This window comes from Perognathus longimembris, chromosome 1 (assembly GCF_023159225.1).
Source record: "Perognathus longimembris pacificus isolate PPM17 chromosome 1, ASM2315922v1, whole genome shotgun sequence".
NCBI classification, from domain to species: domain Eukaryota; kingdom Metazoa; phylum Chordata; class Mammalia; order Rodentia; family Heteromyidae; genus Perognathus; species Perognathus longimembris.
The window spans coordinates 72,798,047-72,822,694 of NC_063161.1; the positions used below are offsets into that span (position 1 = coordinate 72,798,047).

General features: G+C 57.4%; 1 protein-coding gene across 4 annotated transcripts in view; it reads left to right on the forward strand.

Moving 5' to 3' along the window:
* Positions 1-24,648, forward strand: part of Eln (elastin) — a 30,212-nt gene that overhangs the window by 1,315 nt on the left and 4,249 nt on the right. For 2 of the 4 annotated variants that reach the window (XM_048369330.1, XM_048369323.1), the window contains exons 2-30: positions 4,418-4,468; positions 5,050-5,082; positions 5,468-5,500; positions 7,285-7,311; positions 8,075-8,110; positions 8,494-8,589; positions 8,811-8,933; positions 9,013-9,075; positions 9,706-9,753; positions 10,813-10,884; positions 11,169-11,198; positions 11,826-11,897; positions 13,262-13,300; positions 13,445-13,489; positions 13,630-13,674; positions 15,392-15,493; positions 15,585-15,644; positions 16,411-16,581; positions 17,596-17,649; positions 17,945-18,109; positions 18,486-18,527; positions 18,810-18,959; positions 19,477-19,530; positions 20,199-20,270; positions 20,377-20,433; positions 21,911-21,988; positions 22,804-22,842; positions 24,403-24,510; positions 24,587-24,646. In XM_048369330.1, the coding sequence (XP_048225287.1) occupies positions 4,418-4,468; positions 5,050-5,082; positions 5,468-5,500; positions 7,285-7,311; positions 8,075-8,110; positions 8,494-8,589; positions 8,811-8,933; positions 9,013-9,075; positions 9,706-9,753; positions 10,813-10,884; positions 11,169-11,198; positions 11,826-11,897; positions 13,262-13,300; positions 13,445-13,489; positions 13,630-13,674; positions 15,392-15,493; positions 15,585-15,644; positions 16,411-16,581; positions 17,596-17,649; positions 17,945-18,109; positions 18,486-18,527; positions 18,810-18,959; positions 19,477-19,530; positions 20,199-20,270; positions 20,377-20,433; positions 21,911-21,988; positions 22,804-22,842; positions 24,403-24,510; positions 24,587-24,646 (2,025 nt within the window). The remainder of the gene's footprint in view (positions 1-4,417; positions 4,469-5,049; positions 5,083-5,467; positions 5,501-7,284; positions 7,312-8,074; positions 8,111-8,493; positions 8,590-8,810; positions 8,934-9,012; positions 9,076-9,705; positions 9,754-10,812; positions 10,885-11,168; positions 11,199-11,825; positions 11,898-13,261; positions 13,301-13,444; positions 13,490-13,629; positions 13,675-15,391; positions 15,494-15,584; positions 15,645-16,410; positions 16,582-17,595; positions 17,650-17,944; positions 18,110-18,485; positions 18,528-18,809; positions 18,960-19,476; positions 19,531-20,198; positions 20,271-20,376; positions 20,434-21,910; positions 21,989-22,803; positions 22,843-24,402; positions 24,511-24,586; positions 24,647-24,648) is intronic. The other 2 variants (XM_048369342.1, XM_048369336.1) reach the window with 2 other exon arrangements.

Consider the following 24,648-nt stretch of genomic DNA (forward strand, 5'->3'; position numbering starts at 1 on the left):
GCTCCCACCTGTAATTCTAGCTACTCAGGAGGCTGAGATCTGGAGGATTGGAGTCGGAGGTTAGCTTAGGCAGAAAAGTATGCTAAGACTTTATCTTCAAATTAACCAGAAAAATGCCAGGCTGCAGGTGTGGCTCTCATAGTAGACTACCAGCCATGAACAAGAGAGCCAACTAAGCACAAGACCCTGTGTTCAAAGCCCAGACCAACACCCCCAACCCTCAAAAAAGACAAGGGAGGTGGAGGCAAGGTGGCAGGCAGACTCTGGGGAGGGGCGGGCCCGGCTGAGCCCCTGAAGGGCAGAACCCCCACTGGTTGTGTGACGTCTCTGGGCTCTGCGGCACCCCCCCTGCAAGGAGAAAGCTCCGCTGACTTCCTTCCTCCTTAGACCTTAGCCTCTTGTGTGGCTGGAATTACAGGAGAGAGCCACAGCACCTGCTCTGACACCTCTAGGCACCCAGGTGTCTCTGGTGAGCCATGGAGCTGACAGCTGTGGCTCCATTTGATCTGGCTCTGGTCTGCTGGGACCCAGGCAAGAGGGGGAACATGCCTAGGGATGTGTGGGGGGGGGGGAGGGACAGTCACATTCACTCACCCACAGAGGACAGCTTGCTTTTGAAAAGCCCTTGACAGTACTCTGTCTTATCTGCTCACCAGGCAGGCTCCTGGACTTTGGTTTGGCAAAGTCTGTTGGCAATGTCTGCCAGCCCGGTCCTCCCTACCCAGCAGGCAGCTTGCGGGTCTTTCAGCCTGGAGCCTGGGTTTGTGTAACCTATATTTACTGACCTGACATCCTTGTAGTTTGGTCCCAAGTTTATTGTTTAGGGTCGATTTCTCCGGGGAGTGGGGGATGAGGGGGCAGGAAGTTGATGTAGATATAGATGAAAGAAGCAGCCAGGCTGAGGAAAGAGGGGAGACCCAAAGGAGCCCCAGGAAATCCAGCAGGGCTTCGTGGCAGAAGAGATGTCTGAGTTAGACCTGGAAACCAAAGTGAGGGTTGAACATAGTGCAGTAGGGCATGCCTGTAATCCCAGAACTCAGCAGGTGGAGGCAGGAGAGTTGTTGGAAGCTAGCGTGGGCTACATAGTGAGACTGTGGAATGACAGGGGGAGGAGAGGAGAGGGGAGGAGAGGGGAAGAGAGGGAAGGGGGAGAGAAGGGGACAGGCAGAGAGGGGAGGGGAGGGAAAGGGCAGGGAGGGGAGGACAGGACAGGACAGGACAGGAGTCAGCAAGTGGACGGAGGGGTAGGCCAGGGGAGGCAGCAATGCCCGTGGTGTTCACTTTGGAAGTCAGGCATGGATGACCTCATAGCCATGGAGGGTAGCAAGCTCCCACCAGAGCCGAGTGCAAGCAGAAATACTAGCGCTGTTTGCAGAAAAAAACTCAGGCCCAGACCAGAAAATTGCTGTGATCCTGATTCTTAGACGCAAGAGAGCCCAGTCCCACCCGAGCTGGCTGAGCAGCGAGCCAAACCCACATAAAACAAGACAAGCGTGTTCCAGGCCCGCTGCTTTGGGCCAGACAAGCCGCAGGCAAGAAGAGCCCCAGGCTCAGTGAAAGCATGGGGAGATCTGAGCTCAGCCTCGGGACAGGAAAGATTGCAGGGCGGAGGGAAGACATTCCTGGCTTGTGCCAAAGAGCAGTGGAGAGAAGCAAACTGGGCTGGGCACCAGGTGGGGGTTGGGGGACTCAAACAGTTCTACACGGGCCTGTTTAATCTTCACCTGCCCCACACTTGAAGAGAGACAGGCAGGAGGACCTTGGGCACCCTCTCCACTTCCTCTGCAAAATAGGAACAACAACAAAAAAAACCCAAAACACAAAAACCCCACCAGGTCCAGCCAGGTCCAGTGGCTCACTCCTGTCATCCCAGATACTTTATAGAGGTAGAGATCAGGAGGCTTGCCCTTAGAGGCCAGCCAGGACAGAGAAGTGATCAAGATCCCCAACTCAATCCACGTGAGCCAGGCATGGTGGCACACATTTGTCACCCCAGATACTCTGAAGGCAGATTTGCAGCCTGAGGCCCACCATGTGCGAAATTGCCAGGCACTATCTGAAAAATAAAGGGGGAAAAAAAAAGGCTGGGGGAGGGCATGGCTCATGCTGTAGGCGTGGCTAACGCCACAGGGCGTAGCTCATGCTGTGGGCGAGGCTAACACCATGGGGCGTGGCTCATGGTGTGGGCGTGGCCAACCCACAGGGTGTGACTGGTGGTGCTGGGCCCCGGCTAAATTTGTGGGGGCATGGCTTGTCCGATGTGGGCACGGCTAGTTCTGTAAGGCGTGGCTTGTTGGTGTGGGTGTGGCTAATGCAGTAGGGGCGTGGCTCCAATAGTAAAGTGTCCGCAGAGCAAGTGCCAAGCCATGAAAAAATAATACAAACACAAAAAGCAGTCAGCTCTCTCACCGCTCTGCTGGTTCAGGTTGGCAGCCAGCCAAAGCTTTGGGGATGTGAATTGTGGGCGCCCTCCTCTGGAAAGTGCCAGCCACAGGTGGGGTAATAAGAGCAAGAACCCCAAGAGAAAGGAAGTGGGGTTCAGCCAGGCCACGGTGCTGGACGCACGCATCAGGAAGACAGCCCTGCCCAGGCAATGCAGAGGCAGGAGGGGCAGCAGGTCTGCCTCTCCCTCACTTTGTTGTTAAGTGAGCACCTATTATTTCCTCTGTCCCCGGGGGGCCCTGTACTGGGGCAGCAAACCCGGAGAGAATAGCAATTTGAGGCCACCAGCTTTTTTTTGTTTGGGGCAACCAACAAACACTTCATTCGCAAAAAGAATAAAACAAGTGCAGAATCCTTTTCATTTTGAGTTTGGTTTTGAGACAGGGTCTCCCTAAGTAACCCAAGCTGTTCTCAAACCAAAGACCTTCTTGCCTCAGCCTCCCAGAGCACTGGGATTACAGGTGAGCGCCACCACGTTTGGCTGGCTGATTGATGCTCTGTGCTAAGTACAGACAAGCCACAGACTCCTCCACAACCCCCTTTGCAACTTGGTGGGGCAGGATCAGAACGCGAATGAGGCTCAGAGAGGTTTTGTGACTCGCCTGGGCTCACACAGATGAGCAGACTTTGCAGGGTGGCATGACAGCCAGGAGCCCTGGACTCTGCTGGCCAGTGCTCCGCAGAGCTGACCATTCCAGGGGACAGCCAGGCCCAGCTGGCTGACATCTCCAGGCAGACCTTGGGGACCATGCTGAGCCATATCACTGCCTCCCCCCCCCACCCCCCACACCCTGCAGACTTGCCAGCCCCATCTTGCTGGGAGGAGCTGAGTGGTCAGCAAGGCTGGGGACTCTGTGTTGCCATGACAACAGCTAGTCACCAAATTCCCCCTGCTGCTTCCTTGTCCTGGGTCAGGAGTTGGCTGTTCCACAGAAAAGTGTTTGATGTGCTCATTTTAGGGACCCCTCCAGCCCCAGCCCTCCCACCCCAGCCAGAGGCACACCAGGCCCTGTGTGGCCCAGTGGCCAAGGGCTCACACACCACACTAGCCTCTCTGTGTGGAAAAGGCTGTGTTTTCCTACAGCTCACTGCCATGGAGCACTCCCACACATAACTGGGCTCCCCAGTGCTCCCAGCCTGCCCCACTCAGGGCCCTCTGTCTCCTAGGAAAGCCAGGGAAGTACCAGGTCAGCCATTCACCCTCAGAGAAGCTGCTGGAATGTGATCCAGGCCCTGTCTCTTTCAAGCTGTGTGGCCCCCCCTGGGCAACTCGCTCAACCTCTCTGAGCCTGATTTCACATTTCCTAAAAACCATGATGCTAAGCTGGGTGCTGGTGGCTCACACTTTTAATCCTAGCTACTCAGGAGGCTGAGATATGAGGATCACAGTTCAAAGCCAGCCCAGGAAGGAAAGTCTGTGAAACTCTTATCTCCAATGAACCACCAGAAAACAGGAAATGGAACTGTGGCTCAAAGTGGTAGAGCACTAGCCTTGAGCTGAAGAGCTCAGCGACAGCGCCCAGGCCCAGAGTTCAAGCCCCACAACTGACAAAAAACAAAAGCAAAGACATGATACTAATCCTGACCTTTCTTCCCTCCCAGAGCCCTCTGGGGGAGGAAGGATGAGGTCATGTGAAAGGATGCAAGCTGAGTGTGCAGGGCACACCTGCAATCCCAGCACACAGAGGGCTGAGGCAGGAGGAGCTCCAGTTTGGAAGACCGGGATGGGCTAGTGAGGCCCTGCCTCAAAAGAAAGAAAAATTTTAACTTTAAAACAAAACAGGAGGAGGGAGGAAGAAGAGGAAGAGGAAGAGGAGGAGGAGGAGGACGAGGACGAGGAGGAGGAGGAGGAGGAGGAGGAGGAGGAGGAGGAGGAGGAGGAGGAGGGCAACATACAAAGAAATAGCTTGGTGGACCAGGCTACCCCCATCTGCACCTGCTCTGTCTGATGGTGACACTACTTCCTTCCTTGCAGGGGTCCCTGGAGCTATTCCAGGTGGAGTTCCTGGAGGGGTCTATTATCCAGGTAACGTTCTGGGACTTGACACAGGAGGCAGATCATGCCTGGCGCTGGTGGCTCACACCTATAGTCCTGGCGACTCAGAAGGCTGGGATCTGAGGGTTGTGGTACAAAGCCAGTCCAGGGCAGGAAAGTCTGTGAAGCTCTTACCTCCAATCCATCACAGATATTCACAAGTGGAAGTGTGGTTCAAGTGGAAGAGCACCAGCCTTGAGTGGAAAAGCTCAGGGACAGCAACCAGGCCCTGCGTTCAAGCCCCAGGACAGGCACCAAAGGAAAAAAAAAAAAAAAAGAAAAGAAAAAGACATTTTGAGCCAGGCATAGTAGCACACACCAGTAAGTCAGGATAATTTGAAGGAAGAAGAAAAGGATTTGGGTGTTGGAATAGAGTGTTCTGAACTGATGAGGAATGGAAGAGCCACCAGTGCTTACCATCTGGGGTTATTGCCCGGATAGACAGAAAGGGAAACTGAGGCTTGACTTTACCCAAGGCATGCAGCTAGTTAGTGCCAGATCTGACAGTGAGTAGAGGGGTGGCCTGGCTGGAAGGGTATGGAAAAGTCTCTCTCTCTCTCTCTCTCTCTCAGGGGCTGGTCTTGGAGGCCTGGGTGGAGGAGGAGGTAAGTTCAGAAATCAATCTTGACTCTTCACTACAGACATCTGGATGCTGGATGTCACACACACACACACACACACACACACAAAACCCTGACAACACCTCCCTCCCCCCCCCCCCAGCCCCTATCTTATCCACTGAGCATTTCGTCTCAAAGCCACCAGGTGGGGATGGAGGCTCAAGTCCTGGCCCCGCACACCGCCCTGGGCTGCCTCCTGACCTTCTTCTCCAAAACTCCGAGAAACCAGTGCTCAGAGTGAATGAGCCACACATGCTGTGGACTGGGGCTCCCAGGGGCTGAGATGGGTGGGGACCACAGAGCCCTCACTGTGGGGGAGGGGAATAAGTCATGAGAGGAGGGCCTTGACCTCTGACTTTTCCCTTTGCAGTGCTGGGTCCTGGAGGCAAACCACCCAAGCCAGGTAAGCCACGCTCGGCCCAGCCACTCAAAATCCCAGGGCTCAGACCATGGACTATACCCTGCCCCAGGTCAGGCCAGGACCTAGAGCCCACATCCTAACCCCAGGCTGAGCCCTAAGGTGGACCTCCATGAGCCCCTGCCTGCCCCTGGCCTGGCCTCCTCCTGGGGCAGGACCTGCCACTGGGGGGGCTCCGGGAAGGGGCCCTGGCTGAGGCCTGGTGTTTCCACCCTGCCCCTGTGCCCCTGCTCTGGCTTTGAAGCACCAGCTGGGGACGGTGCCCCTGTCCAACGGCTCTTACGAAACCTCCATGGCCGATGATCCAACTGCACTTGAATCTGAGCCCCAGACTCTGGGTTGTGAAACTCCTGGGCTGGGCCAGAGAGAGAGGAGACTGCAGGAGGGTGTCCCGGCAGGAGGGTCCCGGGGTATGTGTGGGACAACAAGGTTAAGACCCTGGGGTCAGTAAGACCCAGAAATTCTGGGGTTCACTGCTTCCCCCGCCAGGTCCTACAGTGAATCTTCTGGAGGATGCTGGCTCTCAGAAGGAAGTGTGTGTGTGTGTGTGTGTGTGTGTGTGTGTGTGTGTGTGTGTGTGTGTGTCCTAGGAGTTGAACTTGGGCCCTGGGTGCTGCCCCTGTGCTTCTGTGCTCAAGACTGGTGTTCTACCACTTGAGCCACAGCTCCACTTCCAGCTTTTTGCCATCTCCCTCTCCCTCTCGTGGACTTTCCCACCCTGGCTGGCTTGGAACCTTCCCTCAGACCTCAGCCTCTTGAGTAGCGAGGATGGCAGGCGTGAGCCACCTGGCCCTGCAGGGTCTCTGATGATGGCCAGGACATAGGTGTGGAGACGGGGCTTTCTTTAGACTTTGGTGTAGAGAGAGGGTCTTCCTTGGGGGCCACAAAACTAGAGAGAGCCCAAGTTGGCTCTCCTCGCCCCGCAGGGAGCTCGACTTCTCGCAGGCGTTGCCAGATGAAACTCAGGTTAGACTTCCAACAGAACTGGCTCAGGCAAAGGAAGGAACAGACGGGGAGGAAGGCAGGCCGACTCCTTTTGGACGGGGCGCAGGCAGAGCATGGTGTCACGCTTGGGAACAGCTAATCCCTTGGAGGTGGAGGGTGGGTGGCTGGCAGCGGCTTGTCCTCGTGGGTGCCCTCCTTCCTCAGCTTGCAGCAGGGGGCCCAGCAGCTCAGAGCCAGCAGCCCCCATGCTCTGGCACCAGCCAGAGGCCAGCCACCCACCCACAGGACAGCAGGCAAAAACAGGTCAGGGGCACCCCCGGGGGTCCCGGCCGGACCCCACACTGGGAGCATTCTGCTCACAACTCAGTGATTTTAGGAAACATAGGCTACATGGAGATGGGGAAACTGAGGAGGGTGAGGCGATTTGCTGGTACACTCAGAGACTAGGTAGGTGTCCAATCACTTGAGTCTCAGCCTCAGTCCTTTTTTATGCCTCAGCTATTTTTCAGGGTTTTGTCCAGGGCTGGCATCGGGCTGCAATCTTCCTATTCATTCCTGCTCCATGGCAGATATTACAAGCATGCACCACCACAGCTGGCTTGTTGATGCAAGTGGGGTCTTACTAGTCCTCCCAGCTGCCTAGCACACCGGACTGGCCTCAAACTAAAATCTTCCTCTTTCTTGACTGCTGAGCAGTTAGGATTACAGGCATAAGCCACCACTCCTGCCCTGGATCTAAGCCTTTTGAACTTCAGAAAGAACGGAGGTGAACTGGGGCGGGGGGGGCTGTGAGCACCAGCTCATCCTTTCTCCTCTCTTTCCAGGTGCTGGAGTTGGGGCATTTGGGGCAGGTGAGTCCGGAGGAAAGTGGGTGCTGCCGGCATTGTGGCATCAGAGAAATATGGGTGGGACTGTGAGAAAGATGGCAGGCCCCTCCCCTGCCCAGCTAGTCCTCCAGGCCTTCCCATCCCGTCCCATCTTCCCTGCAAAGCTCTGGTGTGCACAGGAAGGCTGAGCACCTCCACTGCCCTCTGTCAGCTCAGGAAACGGGGCTGGCTTGAGGGAGCTGCTTGACAGAGCCCCAGAGGGGCAGGAGGGGCGCAGGGAAGTCCCCCACTCCCCCCTCACTCATCCCAGGAGATGCAGGCACCGGGGAGATGTGAGGGAGGGGCAGGGAGGGGCACAGGGAAGTCCCCCCCCATCCCAGGGAGATGTGTGGGGAAGGGGCGCCGGCTGCCCCAGTGCTCAGGGGCTCCCTCCCTGCAGCAAGGGCTGGCACCTACAGAACAGAGTCCTCCCCCTCCCAGAACTGGAAAGCCACTCAGCATGTCCGAGACACTCACTTGATCAACTCCCCATCCATGGGATGCCTCCTGAGGGACTGGGGGGCCCATGGCACCCAGATGTGGGAGCCAGAGAAGCAGTTGGGTCCATTTAGCGTGTCGCACTCATCTGGACACGAGGCCCAGACAAACACAGGGGGACAGAAGGGGCTCTTCGAGCCCAGTGAAGGGAGGTGCTGCCAGGAAGCCAGGAGAGACCAGAGGACTCTGTGAACCCCTTCCTGGAGGCCAGAGCCCCACCCGTCCCCCTCATCCTTGCCTCTTCCTACAGGTCTTGGAGGGCTTGCTGGTGGAGGCCCCGGGGCAGGTGAGTAAAGAGCCCAGGCAGGATGCCCACCCGCCTGCCCCCAGCCCAGTGCCTCCGCCTGGTATTGAGAGCAGTCAGGGCATTGCCCGGCCTGGGCACCCAGGGTGGGAACCTGGTAGCACCTGTCTAAGCAACTCCCAAGGGATCCCATGGAGATGAGGGCCAAGCAGAATCAGCCCAGCCCAAGACCCAGATCACCCAGCTACCCAAGCCCCCCGGCCAGGGGGATGCAAAGGCATCGGGGGTGGGGGGTCAGGCTCAACACAGCTGCCTGGCAGGCTGGCTCCAGCGCAAGACCAGGCCCTGGGATTTCCACTATGCTTCCTAGGTGGGGTGGGGCAGGCCCGGCAGAGGCGCCACAACTCACCCCATCCTCTCCACAGGGCTGGGGGCTTTCCCTGGAGGTGCCTACCCTGGGGCGCTGGTGCCCGGGGGAGCAGCTGGAGCTGCTGCAGCTTATAAAGCGGCTGCCAAGGCGGGTGAGTGGTATGGCCTGAGCCCCTGTCCTCCTCCAGGTCTGGGAGGTGGTGGACGGCCCACTGGGACTGAAGGAGGCAGCTACGGTGCCTGGCTTCAAACGGACATCTTGGAAGCAGGGTGGTGGCAAGGTTGGGGCTCAAAGCAGGGCCTCCCAGGGTGGTGCAGGCCCCCTTCCTCCTGTGGACCCTGAACATCACCCCAGGCTCTCCGGGCCCTGCAGGTGCCGGGCTTGGAGGTGTTGGAGGTGTTGGCGGTGTTGGTGGCGTTGGTGGCGTTGGCGGTGTCGGTGGCATTCCTGGTGTTGGTGGTGTTGGTGGCGTTGGTGGCTTAGGAGTGCCTACAGGTAAGGTAGATAGAGCAGGGCTCCCTCAGGAAGCCCTCAGGACACCCCAGCCCACTCTGATGCACCCCTTTCCACACAGGTGGGGCAGTGCCACAGGCTGGAGTGGGCGTCGGAGCTGGTGGAAAGCCTGGGAAAGTGCCTGGTCAGTGCGGATACTTGGGAAGGCTGGAGGGCAGGGGTCAAGGAGACCCAGAGCACCTCCTCTATGGTGGAGGAGGAAGGCAGGTCCGGGGCGGGGCCTGACTGTCATGGGGTGGGGCCTGGCTGTCACAAGTAGAGGATGAGGCTGAGCCACCTGGCCTGCCTTCTAGATTCTGCTACCATCAGAGATCTAAGAGACAAGCTTTATGGCAGGGTGACTCAGCATGGAGAGAGTGAGAGCCCAAGGGCTGCGCAGTTGGTCCTGGCAGAGCCGGGGTGAGCCTGACACTCCATCTGGAGCTCATTGAGCAGCTCCAGCTCTTTAGGAAGTGACTTCAGGTTAAACAAAGGCTGCCTGAGTCCACAGCCGGGAGGAAACATCTGGAAGCCGTTAGCCAGGGAGAGGTAGGCTGGCCGGTAAACAGGTTCCAAGAGACAAGATAAACCCACACAGAGAACAGTTGGCACATGACTTCCTGGCAGGAGCAGGGCTAAGGCCACCTTGGTCTGCGTGTCCTCTGCAGCCCTGGTGGGCATGCTGGCTGCAGCCCCCAGGTGGATGGGAAGGCCTTGGGTGGGGGGGGCCGGGGGGACAGGGCTGGGCTCAAAGCCCCTCCTCTTCTTGCTGCAGGTGTGGGCCTCCCAGGTGTGTACCCAGGTGGAGTGCTGCCAGGCATAGGTGAGGAACACAAGGAGAAGGAAGAAAGCAGCCTGGCCACCCTCCCTGGCTTCCTCCCCAGCCCCATGAAGAAGCCCCCAGAGGCCTTGAGTCCTAGCCAATGGCCATTCTGAGCTCTCTCTCCTGACCACAGGACCCTGTCACTGGAAGTTTCCCAGCCCCACCCGAGTCCTGACCCCAAGCCCCAAGCCCTCCCCTCCTCATAGCTTGAAGCAGGCCTCCCCCGGGAACAAACCCAGTCCCCAGAGTGGCCAGCTGTTTCCCAAAAGCCATGAGTCACTGGGGGGCCCCACCCAGCCAGCCTGCCCCACAGGGGACCCTAACAGCTCTCCTCATCTCCCTTCCTTGCCAGGGCCCGTCACCCCACCCAACCTGAAATCCCCCCAAACCCCAGGCTCAGGCCTCTCTGTGAGATCTGCTGGCAGGATGGCCTCCTTTCCTTCTCCCTATTCTGAGCCCCCCGGCGCCACCCCTTGCCTCACCACACTGGCTGTGGGTGCACTTACCATCAACCACAGTTTAGGAATGAAGCCCACTGAGGCATGAGCTCCCCCACTGGAAAAACAAGAATAAAACTAGCATCTGGAAGGCAGATGCCCGTGGCTCATGCCTGTAATCCCAGCTACTCAGGAGGCTGAGATCTGAAGATAGTGGTTCAAAGCCAGCTGGGGCAGGAAAGTCAGTGAGACGCTTATCTCCAGTGAATCACCAGAAAACCGGAAGTGGAGCTGTGGCTCACTGGTGCTGTACAGCGTCAGCCTTGAGCTCAAGGCCTGAGTTCAAGTCCCAGTACTGGCAGAAATAAATAAATAAATAAATAGAACTTGGTCTGGGGACGCAGCTCAGTGGTAGAGCCTTTGCACTGTGTTTACAGCCTTTCCTTATTCCATCCCTAACATGATTTGGGGTCAGATGATGAAGACCCCCCCCAACAAACAGTGCCTTTCTCTCTTTGCCCCTGGGCTACACCCGGGCTGCTGGGCATGAGTGGGAGGACTCGAGGCAGGATGGGGTGCCCATACACAATGCCAAGCAGGGTCTTTGTGTCTTATCCCTCAGGAACTCGGTTCCCTGGTGTGGGGGTGCTCCCTGGGGTTCCTACTGGGACAGGAGTCAAGGCCAAGACCCCAGGTACGCATGCAGCCAGCTGGGGCCACGGAGGGACACGCACTCTGTCTTCAGGTCCCAAGGGCTGGGCTGCGGGTAGCACATAGGGATGCCTAGCATGTGCAGAGCCCTCTGGCAGGGCCGCCTCATGCCAGGCCCAGGGGTGGGGGAGGACAGGGGAACACAGGCTGCTGGTGCTGGGCACAGTGGCTCCCGCCAGGCCCAGCAGCCCACTGCAGCCTGGCAATGCCAGCCATGCTCCCGCACCCACCCTGCCTCAGGGTGGTGACCCATCTTTGTCATTGCAGGTGGAGGTGGTGCTTTCGCTGGAATCCCAGGTGAGGCTGTGGGACGGGGGAGGGGAAGGTGGGGGGGGGAGGGGACGGGGGCGGAGCATGCCTATGTCCAGGTCAAAGGGAGCCAAATACCACCCAGGCCTGTTCTTTTCACAAAGTGACATTGGCCCAACCCCCATTTATACAGAATGAAAAGGAGCTCAGAAAGTTCGGCAGTTGTGTTAAGGGTTCTGGGGATACTGCAGGCTTAACTGGGGGGTAGGGTGGGCGGTCCCCCAGCTTCTTGGAGCTTCCTGGGGGATGTGCCCTGGACCCATGACAGAAAGGCAGGGGGCACCTCTAGGGTGGCTCCAGGAAACAAAAGGGAGCTTGTGCCATCTGCTCAGAAGTAGAGAGCACCAGAGATCTGGAGAGCGAGGTGACACACACCTGTAATCCCAGCTACTCAGGAGGCAGAGACAGAAAGATTGCAGTTAGAGGCCAGCTCAGGCCAGGTTAACATACGACCCAATCTGAAAAAAAAAACTCAAAGCACACAGACGTGGCTTACGTCACGAGGCCCTACATTCAAACCCCAGAGCCGGACAAAACCTCAGCCGGTGGGGTTGGAAGGAAGGCCCTGCTGGCTGAAGGAGCAGGCCTTGATTTTTGCTCTTTCTGTTCACATAGGTGTTGGACCTTTTGGGGGCCAGCAGCCTGGTGTCCCATTGGGGTACCCTATCAAAGCACCCAAGCTCCCAGGTGAGTGATGAAGGCTTTCAGAGCCCCTGGCCTGGCCTGCCTGTTTGGCCCAGGTCTGTGTCTGGTGTGGGGGAGGGGAGCCTGGGTCTGGATCCCAAAGCCTGGTCACCAAAGCCTGAAAAAGGAGTCCCCAAGCTGTCAGACAAAAGCCTGCACACACCTGTGTGTGTGTGCTCGTGCACACACACACACACACACACACACATAAGGCCCACAGCCTGAGGGAAAGCCACATTCACTGGTGGTTAAGAAACACCATGCCGGGCTGGGGATATAGCCTAGTGGCAAGAGTGCCTGCCTCGGATACACGAGGCCCTAGCTTCGATTCCCCAGCACCACATATGCAGAAAACGGCCAGAAGCGGCGCTGTGGCTCAAGTGGCAGAGTGCTAGCCTTGAGCGGGAAGAAGCCAGGGACAGTGCTCAGGCCCTGAGTCCAAGGCCCAGGACTGGCCAAAAAAAAAAAAAAAGAAAAGAAACACCATGCCAACAAGGCGTAAGATATCACACACTGCCCTACTATGTAACTGTACCCTTTTTGCACAGCACCTTGTCAAAAAAAAATTGTGTTCAATTAATAAATAAATTAAATTTTAAAAAAAAAGAAACACCATGCCAGCCCAGCACCAATGGCTCATACCTGTCGGCCTAGCCACTCAGGAGGCTGAGATCCAGAGGATCACCATTGGAGGCCAGCTCGGGCAGAAATGTCTTGTGAGACTCCATCTCCATTCACTTGCAAAAAGCTGGGCTGGAGGCATGGCTCAGGTGGTAGAGTGTCAGCTGAGTAAGCAAGCCATGTGAACATAAGACCAAGTTCAAACCCTAGTACTGCCCCACCCCCCAAAAAAAGAAAAGGAAGGAAAGAAAAGAGGAAAGGCAGGTGCCAGTGGTTCACACCTGTCATCCCAGCTATTCTGGAGGCTGAGATCTGAAGATAGTGGTTTGAAGCTAGCCTGGGCAGGAAAGTCCATAAGACTCTTACCTCTAATGAACCACCATAAAACCAGAAGTCGCACTGTGGCTCAAAGCGGTGTTAGCCTTGAGCAAAAGAGCTCAGGGACAGCACCCAGGCCCTGAGTTCAAGCCCCACAACCAACAAAAAGAAAAAGAAAAAGGAGGAAGGAGGATGGATCATGCTTAGGAAAGACCCTCCCCAGCTCCAGCCACCCCCATTCCCTCCCCTACCTGAGCAGAGTCTGCTTCCAGAACCCAGGCCCAGAGCACAGCAGGCCTGGATTTGCAGAAGGCCAGGTGTCCCATCAGTCCCTGGGGCAGGGCCGCAACTCCCCCAGGGCAGGGTCTCAGTGCCTGGGCCAGGCTTGGGCGGCCTGAGCAATCCTGAGTCACCCTGCCTCTCCTCAGGTGGCTATGGACTGCCCTATACCAACGGGAAGCTGTATGGTGAGTGAGAGCCCCCAGCCCAGGACTTTCAGCTCCTCCCTGCACCTCCCTGTTCCTCCCCACTCCTCCCCACTTCTCCCTGCTCCTCCCAGCTCCAGGGAGGCCCTGCGCCACTGGTGATTCCCAAGCCTCTCCTGTTCACAGGTGCAGCTGGAGCAGGGGGCAAGGCTGGTTACCCGACAGGGACAGGTAAGGAAGGGGCCCTTCACTTCCACCAAACAGCACCAGGACCTCCCCTGTATCAGACCCTGGTCCCACTATGGAGGCTGGGGGCAGGCCTGGGGCTGGAAGCAGGTGGGTTCATTTCCTGTCTCCCCTCCCGTCCTCAGGGGTTGGCTCACAGGCAGCTGCGGCAGCTAAAGCAGCCAAGTATGGTAAGTACCTGGTGGCCCCTGCCAGCCCCCAACAGCTCCACCGCCCCCACCTGATAATGCCAAGACTGCCTCCCCCTGCCCAGTTATCATCAACTGCCCCCCTGCCTCTCCTCTTCCTTCCCTCCCCACCCATCCACCTCCATCCATGCCCCTTCCCTCCAGCCCTCCCCCCATCATCTATCGCCCATCCCTCATCCTCCCTTCCATCATCCATCCACCCATCATCATCCATCATCCATCCTTCCTTCCCTCTGCCATCCTTCCTCCTCCTCCTCCTCCATCCCTCCCTCCCTCTGCCTCTCCCCCCATACCCCATGCCCCCTTCCATCCTCCCCCCATCCCTCCATCTTTACTTCATCCCTCGCTCCTTCTCTCTATCCATCCACTTCAGAGATAGGGACAGGTCAGTCTGCTAGACAATAAAAGACATTATTTCTGCCTGGGGACAATGAGGGAGGCTTCCAGAGATACGAACATTAGGTTCAGGCCTTCAGATAAGGCTGGAGTGTGTCAGGTGCATAAAAAGGGAAGGAGCAAAACAAGAAGCTCAGAGACAGTACCCAGGTGCTGGATTCAAGTGCCAGGACTGGAAACAAACAAACAAACAAAACAGGGGGAAGGAGCAGCAGAGCAAGAGCCAGCAGGTTTGAAGGATAATTGTGGGTGGTACCTATACATTTTTCTTTTTACATACAGTCACACGTCAATTTAACATATAGAAGTTACATAGAAATGTAACTTGCTCTTCAAGCCTGCCAGCCCCCCCCCCCATATCCTCACCCCATGCCTAAGCAGTGGGAAGAGTGGGGCATCTGTGCCTTCCACGAGCAAAGCCTGCAGCTTGGATTAAAGACTGATGTCTTGTCCTGGCCCCCCCTAGCCCCCCAGTCCTTCACCCATGCCCAGAGACTCTCATAATGCCTGCAATCTGGAAGCTGGAGAGCTGGCAGCCAGAGGGTGCCAGAGCCTGGAGGCCAGACACTTGGATTACAAACTTGGCAGAGTCCTTGGAACACAGGGAAAGGAAGCCTGGAACATTCCTTAGGGGCCCCCTGCTGGCCCAGAGAGCAGCGGGGGTGTACTTCTCAGTATGTGGCTTGAAGGGGGGGAGGGTAAGCTGTCTGAGAACACCCAGCTCCCTTCATGAGCGTGTTAAAATGAACACTTGGGAGTCCTCCCCCCCCCCCACACACACACTCAGCTGGACAGGTCAGGGCCTCTGTCCCAGATGGCTGGCTAAAACTCCAGCATCCTGGCCCATCCCTCATCCACCCCCCCTTCCTTCCTCCTTTCTTTCCTTCCTTTCATCCTTCCTTCCTCCCTCCCTCCCTCCCTCCCTTCCTTCCTTCCTTCCTTCCTTTCTTCCTTTTCTTTCTTCCATCTATCCATCCACCTTCCCTCCCCTCTAGCCATCCATCCTCCCTCCCATCCTTCCTTCCTCTCTCTCTCCCTCCCTTCCTTCCTTGCTTCCTTCTTTCCTTCCTTCCACCCTTCCATCCATTCCTCTTTCCTTCCATTTATCTATCCAACCTTCCTTCCCTCCCTCCCTCTCCTCTCCCTCTCTTCCTCCCTCCCTTCATTCTCTCCCTTCCCTCCATCTATCCATCCACCCTCCCTCCCATCCATCCACTCATCCTCCCAGCCTGCCTGGCCTCGAGGGGCCCTTCGAGAAAGCCAGCTCACCCCGTCGTCCCGCCACCCCCCCCTTGTGTCCCAGCAGGAGCAGGCGGAGCCGGCGCCCTGCCTGGCTTTCCCGGTGTCGGAGCTGGCGGCCTCCCTGGCGGGGCTGGCACCATTCCGGGGATCGGAGGCCTCGCAGGTAGTGAGGGCCGCAGGTGAGGGTGGAGGTGCCCGCGGCAGGCCGCAGGACAGGGCAGGCAGCCCCTCACCCTCGGTGGTCGTCTTTCCAGGGGCCGGGACGCCCGCGGCGGCGGCGGCGGCGAAGGCGGCAGCGAAGGCGGCCAAGTACGGTGAGTGACCCCGGTGGAGGCCAGAGACCCCAGCTCAGGCTTCCAGCCCCCTGCCTCGGCCCCTCCACCGGCTCCACCTGACTCCAGGCTTGGCCCTGCAGGGGCGGGGCTTGGGGAGCTCCTGTCCCGCCTCCCAGCCTGGCTACGCTCCCTTTGACCTTGCTCTGCCCTCTGTGGCCTGGCAGATCCCCCTTTGACCTTGCCACACCCCCTCCTGCCCGGCCATTCTCTGTGGCCTGGCTCCTCCCGCTGTGGCATGGCCACACCCACTGGCGCCTGCTCACCCCCCTTTGACCTAGCCCCTCCCCCATGGTCCTACTCCAGGGTCAACCTGCCTGTCAGCAGCCAGAGTGTGGTTTCCTTTAGAGACTCAGAAAGCTGGGATCTAAAGATCAGGGTTCAAAGCCAGCTCAGGCAGGAAAGTCCATGAGACTCATCTCCAGTGAACCACCAAAAGGCTGCAGGTGGAGCTGTGGCTCAAGACTAAGCCCAGAGACAGCACTCAGGCCCTGAGCTCAAGCCTCAGGACCAGAACATATGTACACACACACACACACACACACACACACACACACACACACACACACACACACACCTATCATGTTCTCTCCAGTTGCAGGCCCTCCGCATCTCTCAGATAAGCTAGATTCCTGCAGGAGACATCTCTGTCAGCCCAGCTGCTGTCACCCCAGAGCCCCCAACTCCTGCCCTAAGCGGCCCATTGAGGGCCCCAGCATCCAGGACACCAATCCTTTTTCTTCCACAGGAGCTGCTGGAGGCTTGGTGCCTGGTGGACCAGGAGTTAGACTCCCAGGCGTTGGGATTCCAGGTGTTGGGGTCCCAGGCATTGGAGTCCCAGGCGTTGGAGTCCCAGGCGTTGGGGGCCCAGGCGTTGGCATCCCAGGTATTGGAGGCCCAGGCATTGTGGGTGGACCAGGTGAGCTGAGCTCTTTGGGGTGTGTGTGTGTGTGTGTGTGTGTGTGTGTGTAGAGAATATGAAGTCTCTTGCTGAGCCTTGTAAGGCAGACGCTCTCTCATCTGTCCATGCCTTGAGCCATGACTCACCCCTCACCTTCCCTATTAAAACCTATTTGGTAGCCTGGTGCTGGGGGCTCACTCCTGTAATCCTAGCCAATCAGGAGCAGGAGGCTGAGATCTGAGGATTGCAGATCAAAGCCAGCCCAGGCAGGAAAGTCTTCCCGAGACTCTTATCTCCAATTAACCACCAGAAAACTGGAAGTAGTGCTGTGGCACAACGTGGTAAAGCACTAGCTTTGAGCTGATAGAGCTCAGGGACAGCGCCCAGGCCCAGAGTTCAAGCCCCAGACCAACCAAAAAAAAAAAAAAAAAAACCCAAAACTACTTTATGACCACTAGCAGGGTTTCTAACAACCCTCAGCACCCTGGGGTGGCGGTGGGGAGGGAGGCAGCAACCTTGTCTTTCTCTAAGCTCCCAGACCTTGGCTGAGTATGCACTCAATGAATGGCAGCTGGATGGATGGGTGGTGGGTGGATCGATGAGCAGATGGGCAGATGGGCAGGTGGATGCATGGTGAGCAGGCAAATCGAAACAGGAAGAAGTGAGGATGAGGGTGAAGGGATTCAGGATGCATGGATGCAAGGATAGACAGACAGACAGGCAGGTGAGGACTACACAGTGGGGCAGGAGGATGGGTGGCTGGTGGCTAAATAGGAGAGGAGCAGATGGATAGAGAGGGCTGGCGAGTATGAACTGGGGACTGGATTGGTCAGTGGGTGTGTGAGCTACTAGGTGGATGAGTGGACTGAGGTCTAGGGACAGACAGATGTGAACAGACAGATGGGACAATGGATTGAAAAGCTCTATGTGGGCTCTGGAGATAGAAACAGAAGAGACAGTCAGACAGAGGGACATGGGCTGGGCCCCTCCCTTCTACCCCTCCTGGCTATGTGTGTCCCCTCATCTTCCCAGGAGCTGTGTCACCAGCTGCAGCTGCCAAAGCAGCCGCCAAAGCAGCCAAATATGGTGAGTGCGGTCCCGACTCAGCATGGGTGTCTGCTTAGCCAGATCTGAGAACCTAATCCACTCACTCAGAGAAGTAGAGTGACTTTCCCAGCATAACACAGCAAGGGCCTGGCACAGCTGGGACTTGAGCCCTGGCTGGACCCTAGGAGAGTGTCAGCTCATGGGACGGTACCCCAGTGTGACACTTCTGCTGGGGCAGTCCTCATAGTGGGGCCCAAACCCAGGCTCCCCATATAGGGTTCTTCCGCCAGGAGCTCTCACTCATTTTGTCCTCTGGGTTTTGATGCCTCTGCAGGAGCTCGAGCTGGAGTCGGAGGCATTCCTTCTTATGGGCTTGGCACCGGGGGCTTTCCTGGCTATGGTGTTGGACCTGGCATTGGAGGGGTTCCGGGCGTAGGAGGGGTTCCAGGCGTCGGAGGAGTCCCTGGCGTCGGAGGAGTTCCTGGAGCTGGCATTTCTCGTGAGCCTCAATCTGCTCTTAGAAACCAGTGGATAGATAGGGGTGGTACTGGGATTTGAACTCAGGGTCTTGTACTTGCCAGAACAGATTCTCTATTGCTTGAGCCATGCCCCCAGCCTGTTGTGCTTCCTTGATCCCTGGATAGACTCTCAGGCCATGATCCTCCTACCTGTATCTCCTGAGTGGCTGGGATGATAGGCATATGCCACAGCCCTCAGCCCACAGAATATGCGAAGTATCAACTAGGCTTGAGTGTGTCCAGGGAAGTTTGGGGAGAGGCCGGGGAGGTCCCTGGGGGTGGGAAAGCTGGAATTCCACCCCCACTGGGGCCCAGGCCCAGGATCCCATTGGCCCTTCCTTTCTCGCTTGCTTCCAGCTGCAGCTCAGGCAGCCGCTGCGGCCAAAGCTGCTAAGTATGGTGAGTGCCCACCCTGTCGGTCCCCTCACCCTGCCCGTCCCGACGCCCCGCCCATCCTCTTGCCCTGCTTGCCCTGGCCAGCCAAGCTGAGCAAGCTCATTAAGTGCCAGGACAAGCTGGCTAGTCCACAACCCCTTCACAACCTAAGCTACCTCACCTCTGCCCCTTCCCAGGGCAATTTGCTACCTCCACATAGCAAGCTGAAGGTGCCAGGCAGCCCTGCTGTACCCCCCCTTTTTGCACCCCCAAGGGGTGACAACCCAATGCATCTCTCTCTTCCAGGTCCTGGGGGAGCTGGAGCCCTGGGTGGGCTAGTTCCGGGCGCGGTGCCGGGTGCAGTGCCAGGCGCGGTGCCAGGCGTGGTGCCAGGTGCAGTGCCAGGTGCAGTACCAGGTGTGGTCCCGGGTGTGCCAGGTGCAGGAGGAGTACCAGGTGAGCTGTGGGGTCCCAGCCCTGAGATAGGATGGGTCTGCCCACCCCCATGGCCCTGGAGGCTGAGTGCAGCCCTTCACAGATGGGGAAACTGAGTCTAGGGATGGGAGAAGGGAGCGCAATCTCCTCTAGAGCAGCAGCCCTGGCAGCTGGCCCCCACAGCCTGCCACCCCTGGGGACCTGCAGTGTCAGCCAGCTCCATGCCCCAGAACCTTGCACAGAGGGGCTTGACCCCCTGGGGTACCTCAGGACTCCACCAGAGGCCAAGGGGCAGAGGTCAGGCCTCAGTGACATCCAGGGATACCTTTTAGACCCGGGCTTGCCAGAGCATCACCTCGTCCCTGCCTATCACCCTCGGGTTCCCAGGGAAGACGTCACACATGTGGGGGGTGTTGGGCCCTGTAGCCCACCGCAGCTGCCCTCACTGAGACCACAGGGCCCCGAGAGTGAGATTTGCAAAGGATTGTGGGAGGAGTGGGCAAGATGGGAACCTTCAGCCTCCCTCTCCTCCACTCAGGAGCTGGCACCCCAGCTGCTGCCGCCAAAGCTGCTGCCAAGGCCGCCCAGTTTGGTAGGTGACCCCTTCCCCAGAGCCCTCAGCCCATCTGATCCCACATAGAGGCCCCTATGATGTTTCTGACCAGAGAAGCAGCTGGAAGGCCCTTCAGGATCCCCGCCCCAAGCCCCTGGACCCCCAGGCCAGCTTGGACCAGGCCCCCACTTTCTGGCCTTCCTGATGACTTTCTGCCTCACTTTCTCTTTGTTGTTCCCCAACAAAGCCTCTATTTCTTGCTCTGTATGAGGGCTGCCCTAGGAGGCCCAGGAACATACTCCCTGAGCATGGAATTCCCCAATTTGGGGGCCGGCTTTAGACAGGGAGCTATGAACCTTGGCCTTCCAGACCTGCAGGGAACAAGGTTGGACCAGAATCTCTAGGGCCGATGAAGGCCAGGGAATACTGATCATCAACATCACTATCATGGCCAGGCATGGTGGCACATACTTGTAATCCCAGCTACTCCAGTGTGGCAGCTCAGTGATGGCTGAGCTGAGATTCAAACTCACCTCAGCCTGCCTTCCCACATCCCTCTGTCCTCCTCATTCTCAATCTCTGGGGGCATCCTCGACCCTCAGGAGTTCCTGAATTTATACATATGGCACTGGGTAGCACCGCCACATGCCAGGGCTGGGCTGGCACCTGGTGCTGCACCTGCAGCCCAGCTGTTGTCACTCTTGTAGGTTTGGGGCCACGCGTCCCTGTGGATTCTGGGGTCCTCCCTAGTGCTGGCGTGGGCCCTGGTGGTGTTGCAGGTGAGCAGTCTGAGGAGTGGGCTCTGGAGGGGTTCCCCTAAAGCCATGGGGAGGGAGGGAGTCCCATCCCATCCCATTCCTGATCCGCTTTCTTTCCTTCCAACAGCAGGAGCCTTGGCAGGAGGGAAATCAGCCGCGCAGCTCGCTGCCAAAGCCCAGTATCGTAAGTGCCAGATGCCATCCCGGCCCCACTCCACCCCTGAGCCACAGCTGGCTCCACTGCCACGCCCAAGTGGGGCTCCAAGAAACAGAGACCCTCAGACCCTTACCCCCTAAATGCTCAGGCCCCCACAGCAACTGGAAGAGAGCTTAAAAGCACAGGTCCAGGGGCTGGGGATATGGCCTAGTGGCGAGAGAGCTTGCCTCATATACATGAGGCCCTGGGTTCGATTCCCCAGCACCACATATACAGAAAACGGCCAGAAGTGGCACTGTGGCTCAAGTGGCAGAGTGCTAGCCTTGAGCAAAAAGGAAGCCAGGGACAGTGCTCAGGCCCTGAGTCCAAGGCCCAGGACTGGCAAAAAAAAAAAAAAAAAAAAAAAAAAAAGCACAGGTCCAGTGGGTTCAAGGCCTGGCTCCAAATCAGCTGAGTGACGTCCGGGCCTCTGGTCCTGCTGTACCTCGTGCAGCGAGAGCACCACCTACCCCATGCTCAAGTTGTTGGGCTCAGGCAAGGCCAAAGAACAGGAAGTAGGGCAGGAAAGGGAGCAGTGGGCTGCACTAGGCAGCCCCAAGTCCATCCTAAAGTGGCCTTGGGGGTCAACTGCCAGCCTGAGGAGGACCGTTCTAATGTGGGGTATGTAGGCACATCCCTGTTGCTCAGAAGAAAGTGGAGGTAGAAAGACCACTGTCCAGGACTGGGGATATAGCCTAGTGGCAAAGAGTGCTTGCCTCATATACATGAAGCCCTGGGTTCAATTCCACATATATACAAAAAGGCCAGAAGTGGCTCTGTGGCTCAAGTGGCAGAGTGCTAGCCTTGAGCAAAATGAAGCCAGGGACAGTGCTCAGGCCCTGAGTTCAAGGCCCAGGACTGGCACAAAACAAAACAAAAAACAAAAGACCACTGTCCATACCAGCCTGGGCATGAATAGAGAACCTTATCTAAAACAATAAGCCAGGTACTGGTGGCTCACGCCTGTAATCCCAGCTACTCAGGAAGCTGAGACCTGAGGATCCTGGTTTGAAGCCAGTCTGGGCAGGAAAGTCTGTGAGACTCTTATCTCCAATTAACTACAAAAAAAGAAGTGGAGCTGTGGCTCAAGTGGTAGAACACCAGCCTTGAGCAAAATAGCTCAGGGACAGCACTCAGACCCAGAGTTCAAGCCCCAGGACTGGTATGTGGCAAACACACACACACACCACACACACACACACACACACACACACACACACACACACACGTGAAGCTATGGCTCAGGTGCAGAGCACCATCTGTGATTGAGAAAACTCAGACTCTGAGTTCAAACCCCAGTACCACCAAAACAAAAGATGGTTTTTATACAGCCTGGAGTATGGGTGGTGGGGGGAATCTGCAGAGAGGGGCAAAGCCAGCCCATTTTCCTGAGGGCCTGGACCAGCTCACAGGATAGCCCCCGGAGGGTGTGCCCACCTGGGACCACCACTGTCTGCCTCTGCAGGGGCTGCTGCTGGACTTGGTGCTGGGGTGCCTGGATTGGGAGCTGGTGCTGGTGTTCCTGGATTTGGGGCAGGAGCAGGTAAGGACCCTTCTAGGGGCTGAGAAAAAGCTCCCCTCCCCCAGCTCAGAGGAAGGAGAAACCCCTCTTCCCAGTGCCCGCCCCAGGACCTCCTTTCCACCCACAGATGCATGGCACATCCTTCATTGAGTGTCCCCAGCTGTCCCAGGCCACACAGACTGGGGAGGGACAGGTCAGGCAAGGACCCCAGGCTACCAGATGTCAGATAGGGTGACAGGACTCCTCACTGTGAAAAGCCCACCTACCACCCCATACACGAAGGCAGGTTCCTGGATTTGGGTTGCCTGGGTAGGCCAGCCCAGATCTCCTTCAGCAGTGCTCCATTACAAAGAGACCCAAGGAACCCCAGGTCCTCACCCAGTTGTCCCCAGCCTCAGGCCAGTCATGCTGGGGCCACAAGGGACAGGATGGATGGGCAGACAGATGGATAGATGGATGGATGGGTGGATAGTCAGATGGATGAATGGACAGATGGACGGATGGATGGATGGATGGATGGATGGATCCGTGGGTGGATGGAAGGATGGATAGGTAGAAGGATGGATGGATAGATGGATGGATGGATGGATGGATGGATGGAAGGGTGGATGGAAGGATGAATGGATGGATGGACAGATGGACGGATGGATGGATGGGGCACACAGTTCAGGCTTCTAGCCCCCCCCCCCCAGAGCAAATTGGTGGTGGTATAGTTCAGCACTGGATTCGTTCCATATTTGGAGGCAGCAGTGCAGGTGGAAGAGGTCAGGGTGGGCTCCCAAGAGGAAACAGCGGAGCCCAGGCACAGAGCTGAGCCCTTCTTCCCTTTCCCGCAGCACCTGGATCTCTGGCAGCAGCTAAAGCAGCCAAATACGGTGAGTGCAACCCTGTGCCACGGAGGGCCCGCCACCGTGGAGGCTGGACTAGCAGAACAGATCAACAGCCATTTCTGAACCAGACATGGTAGTGCATACCTGTAAGCCCAGCTGCTCAGGTGGTAGAGGCAGGAAGATCATGACTTTGATGTCAGTCTAGGGAAAGTTAGCGAGATCTCAAAAATCAAATTCCAGGCAGGGAATATGGCCTAGTGGCAAGAGTGCTTGCCTTGTATACATGAAGCCCTGGGTTCAATTCCCCAGCACCACATATATAGAAAACGGCCAGAAGGGGTGCTGTGGCTCAAGTGGCAGAATGCTAACCTTTAGCAAAAAGAAGCCAGGGACAGTGCTCAGGCCCTGAGTCCAAGCCCAGGACTGGCAAAAAATAAAATAAATAAAATAAATAAATAAAATTCCATGCTGGACCCCAGTGACTCACACCTGTCATCCTAACTACTCAGAAGGCTGAGATCTGAAGACTGTAATTGGAACCCAGTCTGGACAGACAAATCTGAGAAACTCTTATCTCCAATGGACTAGCAGAAAGCTAGAAAGGGAGCTATAGCTCAACTGGTAGAGCACCAGCCTTGAGTGGAAAAAGCCAAGCAAGAGTGCAAGGCCCTGAGTTCAAACCTCAATACTCAATACTCTGTCTCTCTCTCTGTCTCTTTCTGTGTGTGTGTGTCTCTCTCTGCGTGTGTGTGTGTCTGTCTCTCTGTCTTTGTCTGTTTCTCTCTCTCTCTCTCTCTCTCTCTCACACACACACACACACACACACACAATTCTAGTGAGGATTTGGCTCATGTGGTAAGTGCCTGCCTAGCAAATATGAGGTCCTGGTTTCCAACCCAGCAATTTCTGTGACATGTGAATGCCTGGTGCCTATGGGTTAGCCCCCTGAGCCTGGGGCAGCTGTACAGACCAGTCTCAGCTGGACTGCCCCTGGCCCCAGGCAGACAGAGGCCTCAGCCTCCTCCCAGCCCATTGGCTGAGCTGAGCTGCCAGTATTTCTCATCCAGGTCCCAGTTCCCGCCTCCCCTCCCCTCCAGTCAGCGGGACTGCAGGCGCCCACCATGGGGCAGCCCAGTTTGCCAGATGCAGCCCCTCCTCACTCCTGGGCTCCGGGGAGCCAGAGAGGGGCCACTGGCCCCAGTCTGTCCACTCAGGGCCAGCTAGATCCCACCTGGAAAGACCCCAGCCTCCTTGGCCCCCACCGAGACCCCCCAGGGCCCTAAGGCCTCCTCGTGGGTTCCTTGCTGGCTTCTCAGGCTGGCACCAGCAGCCATCACCAGGGAAGCTGTGTAGCCTCTCAGAGCTGGCAGTTCCCTGCCCAAGGGGCTTCCAGTCCTGTCCTCTGCCTCCACCTTCTCAGCCAAATGGGGTGATAGTAGCCCCCATTTTTATTTGTAATGCATAGCAACCAGGTCCAAACTCTTGGCTCCCTAGAACTGGAGCCACCCCAAATCCCAGCCCTCACTCAGTACAGGGAACAGAGCAGAGCAGGGCAGAGGAGGGGAGGGCAGGAAGGGAGGGGGCTGAGTCTTGGCCTCTCCACAGGTGCAGCTGGAGCCGGGGGTCTGGCAGGGCCCGGGGGTCTGGCAGGGCCTGGAGGTCTGGCAGGGCCTGGAGGTCTGGCAGGAGTCGGTGTTCCGGGCGGTGTAGTGGGTGAGTTATACCCTAGAACACACTGGGTGGGGGACCGAGCCCCCAGAAGCCCCGCTGAGCCCCTCTGTGTCTCCAGGAGCTGGACCTGCTGCCCAGGCAGCTGCTGCCAAAGCTGCCGCCAAAGCTGCCCAGTACGGT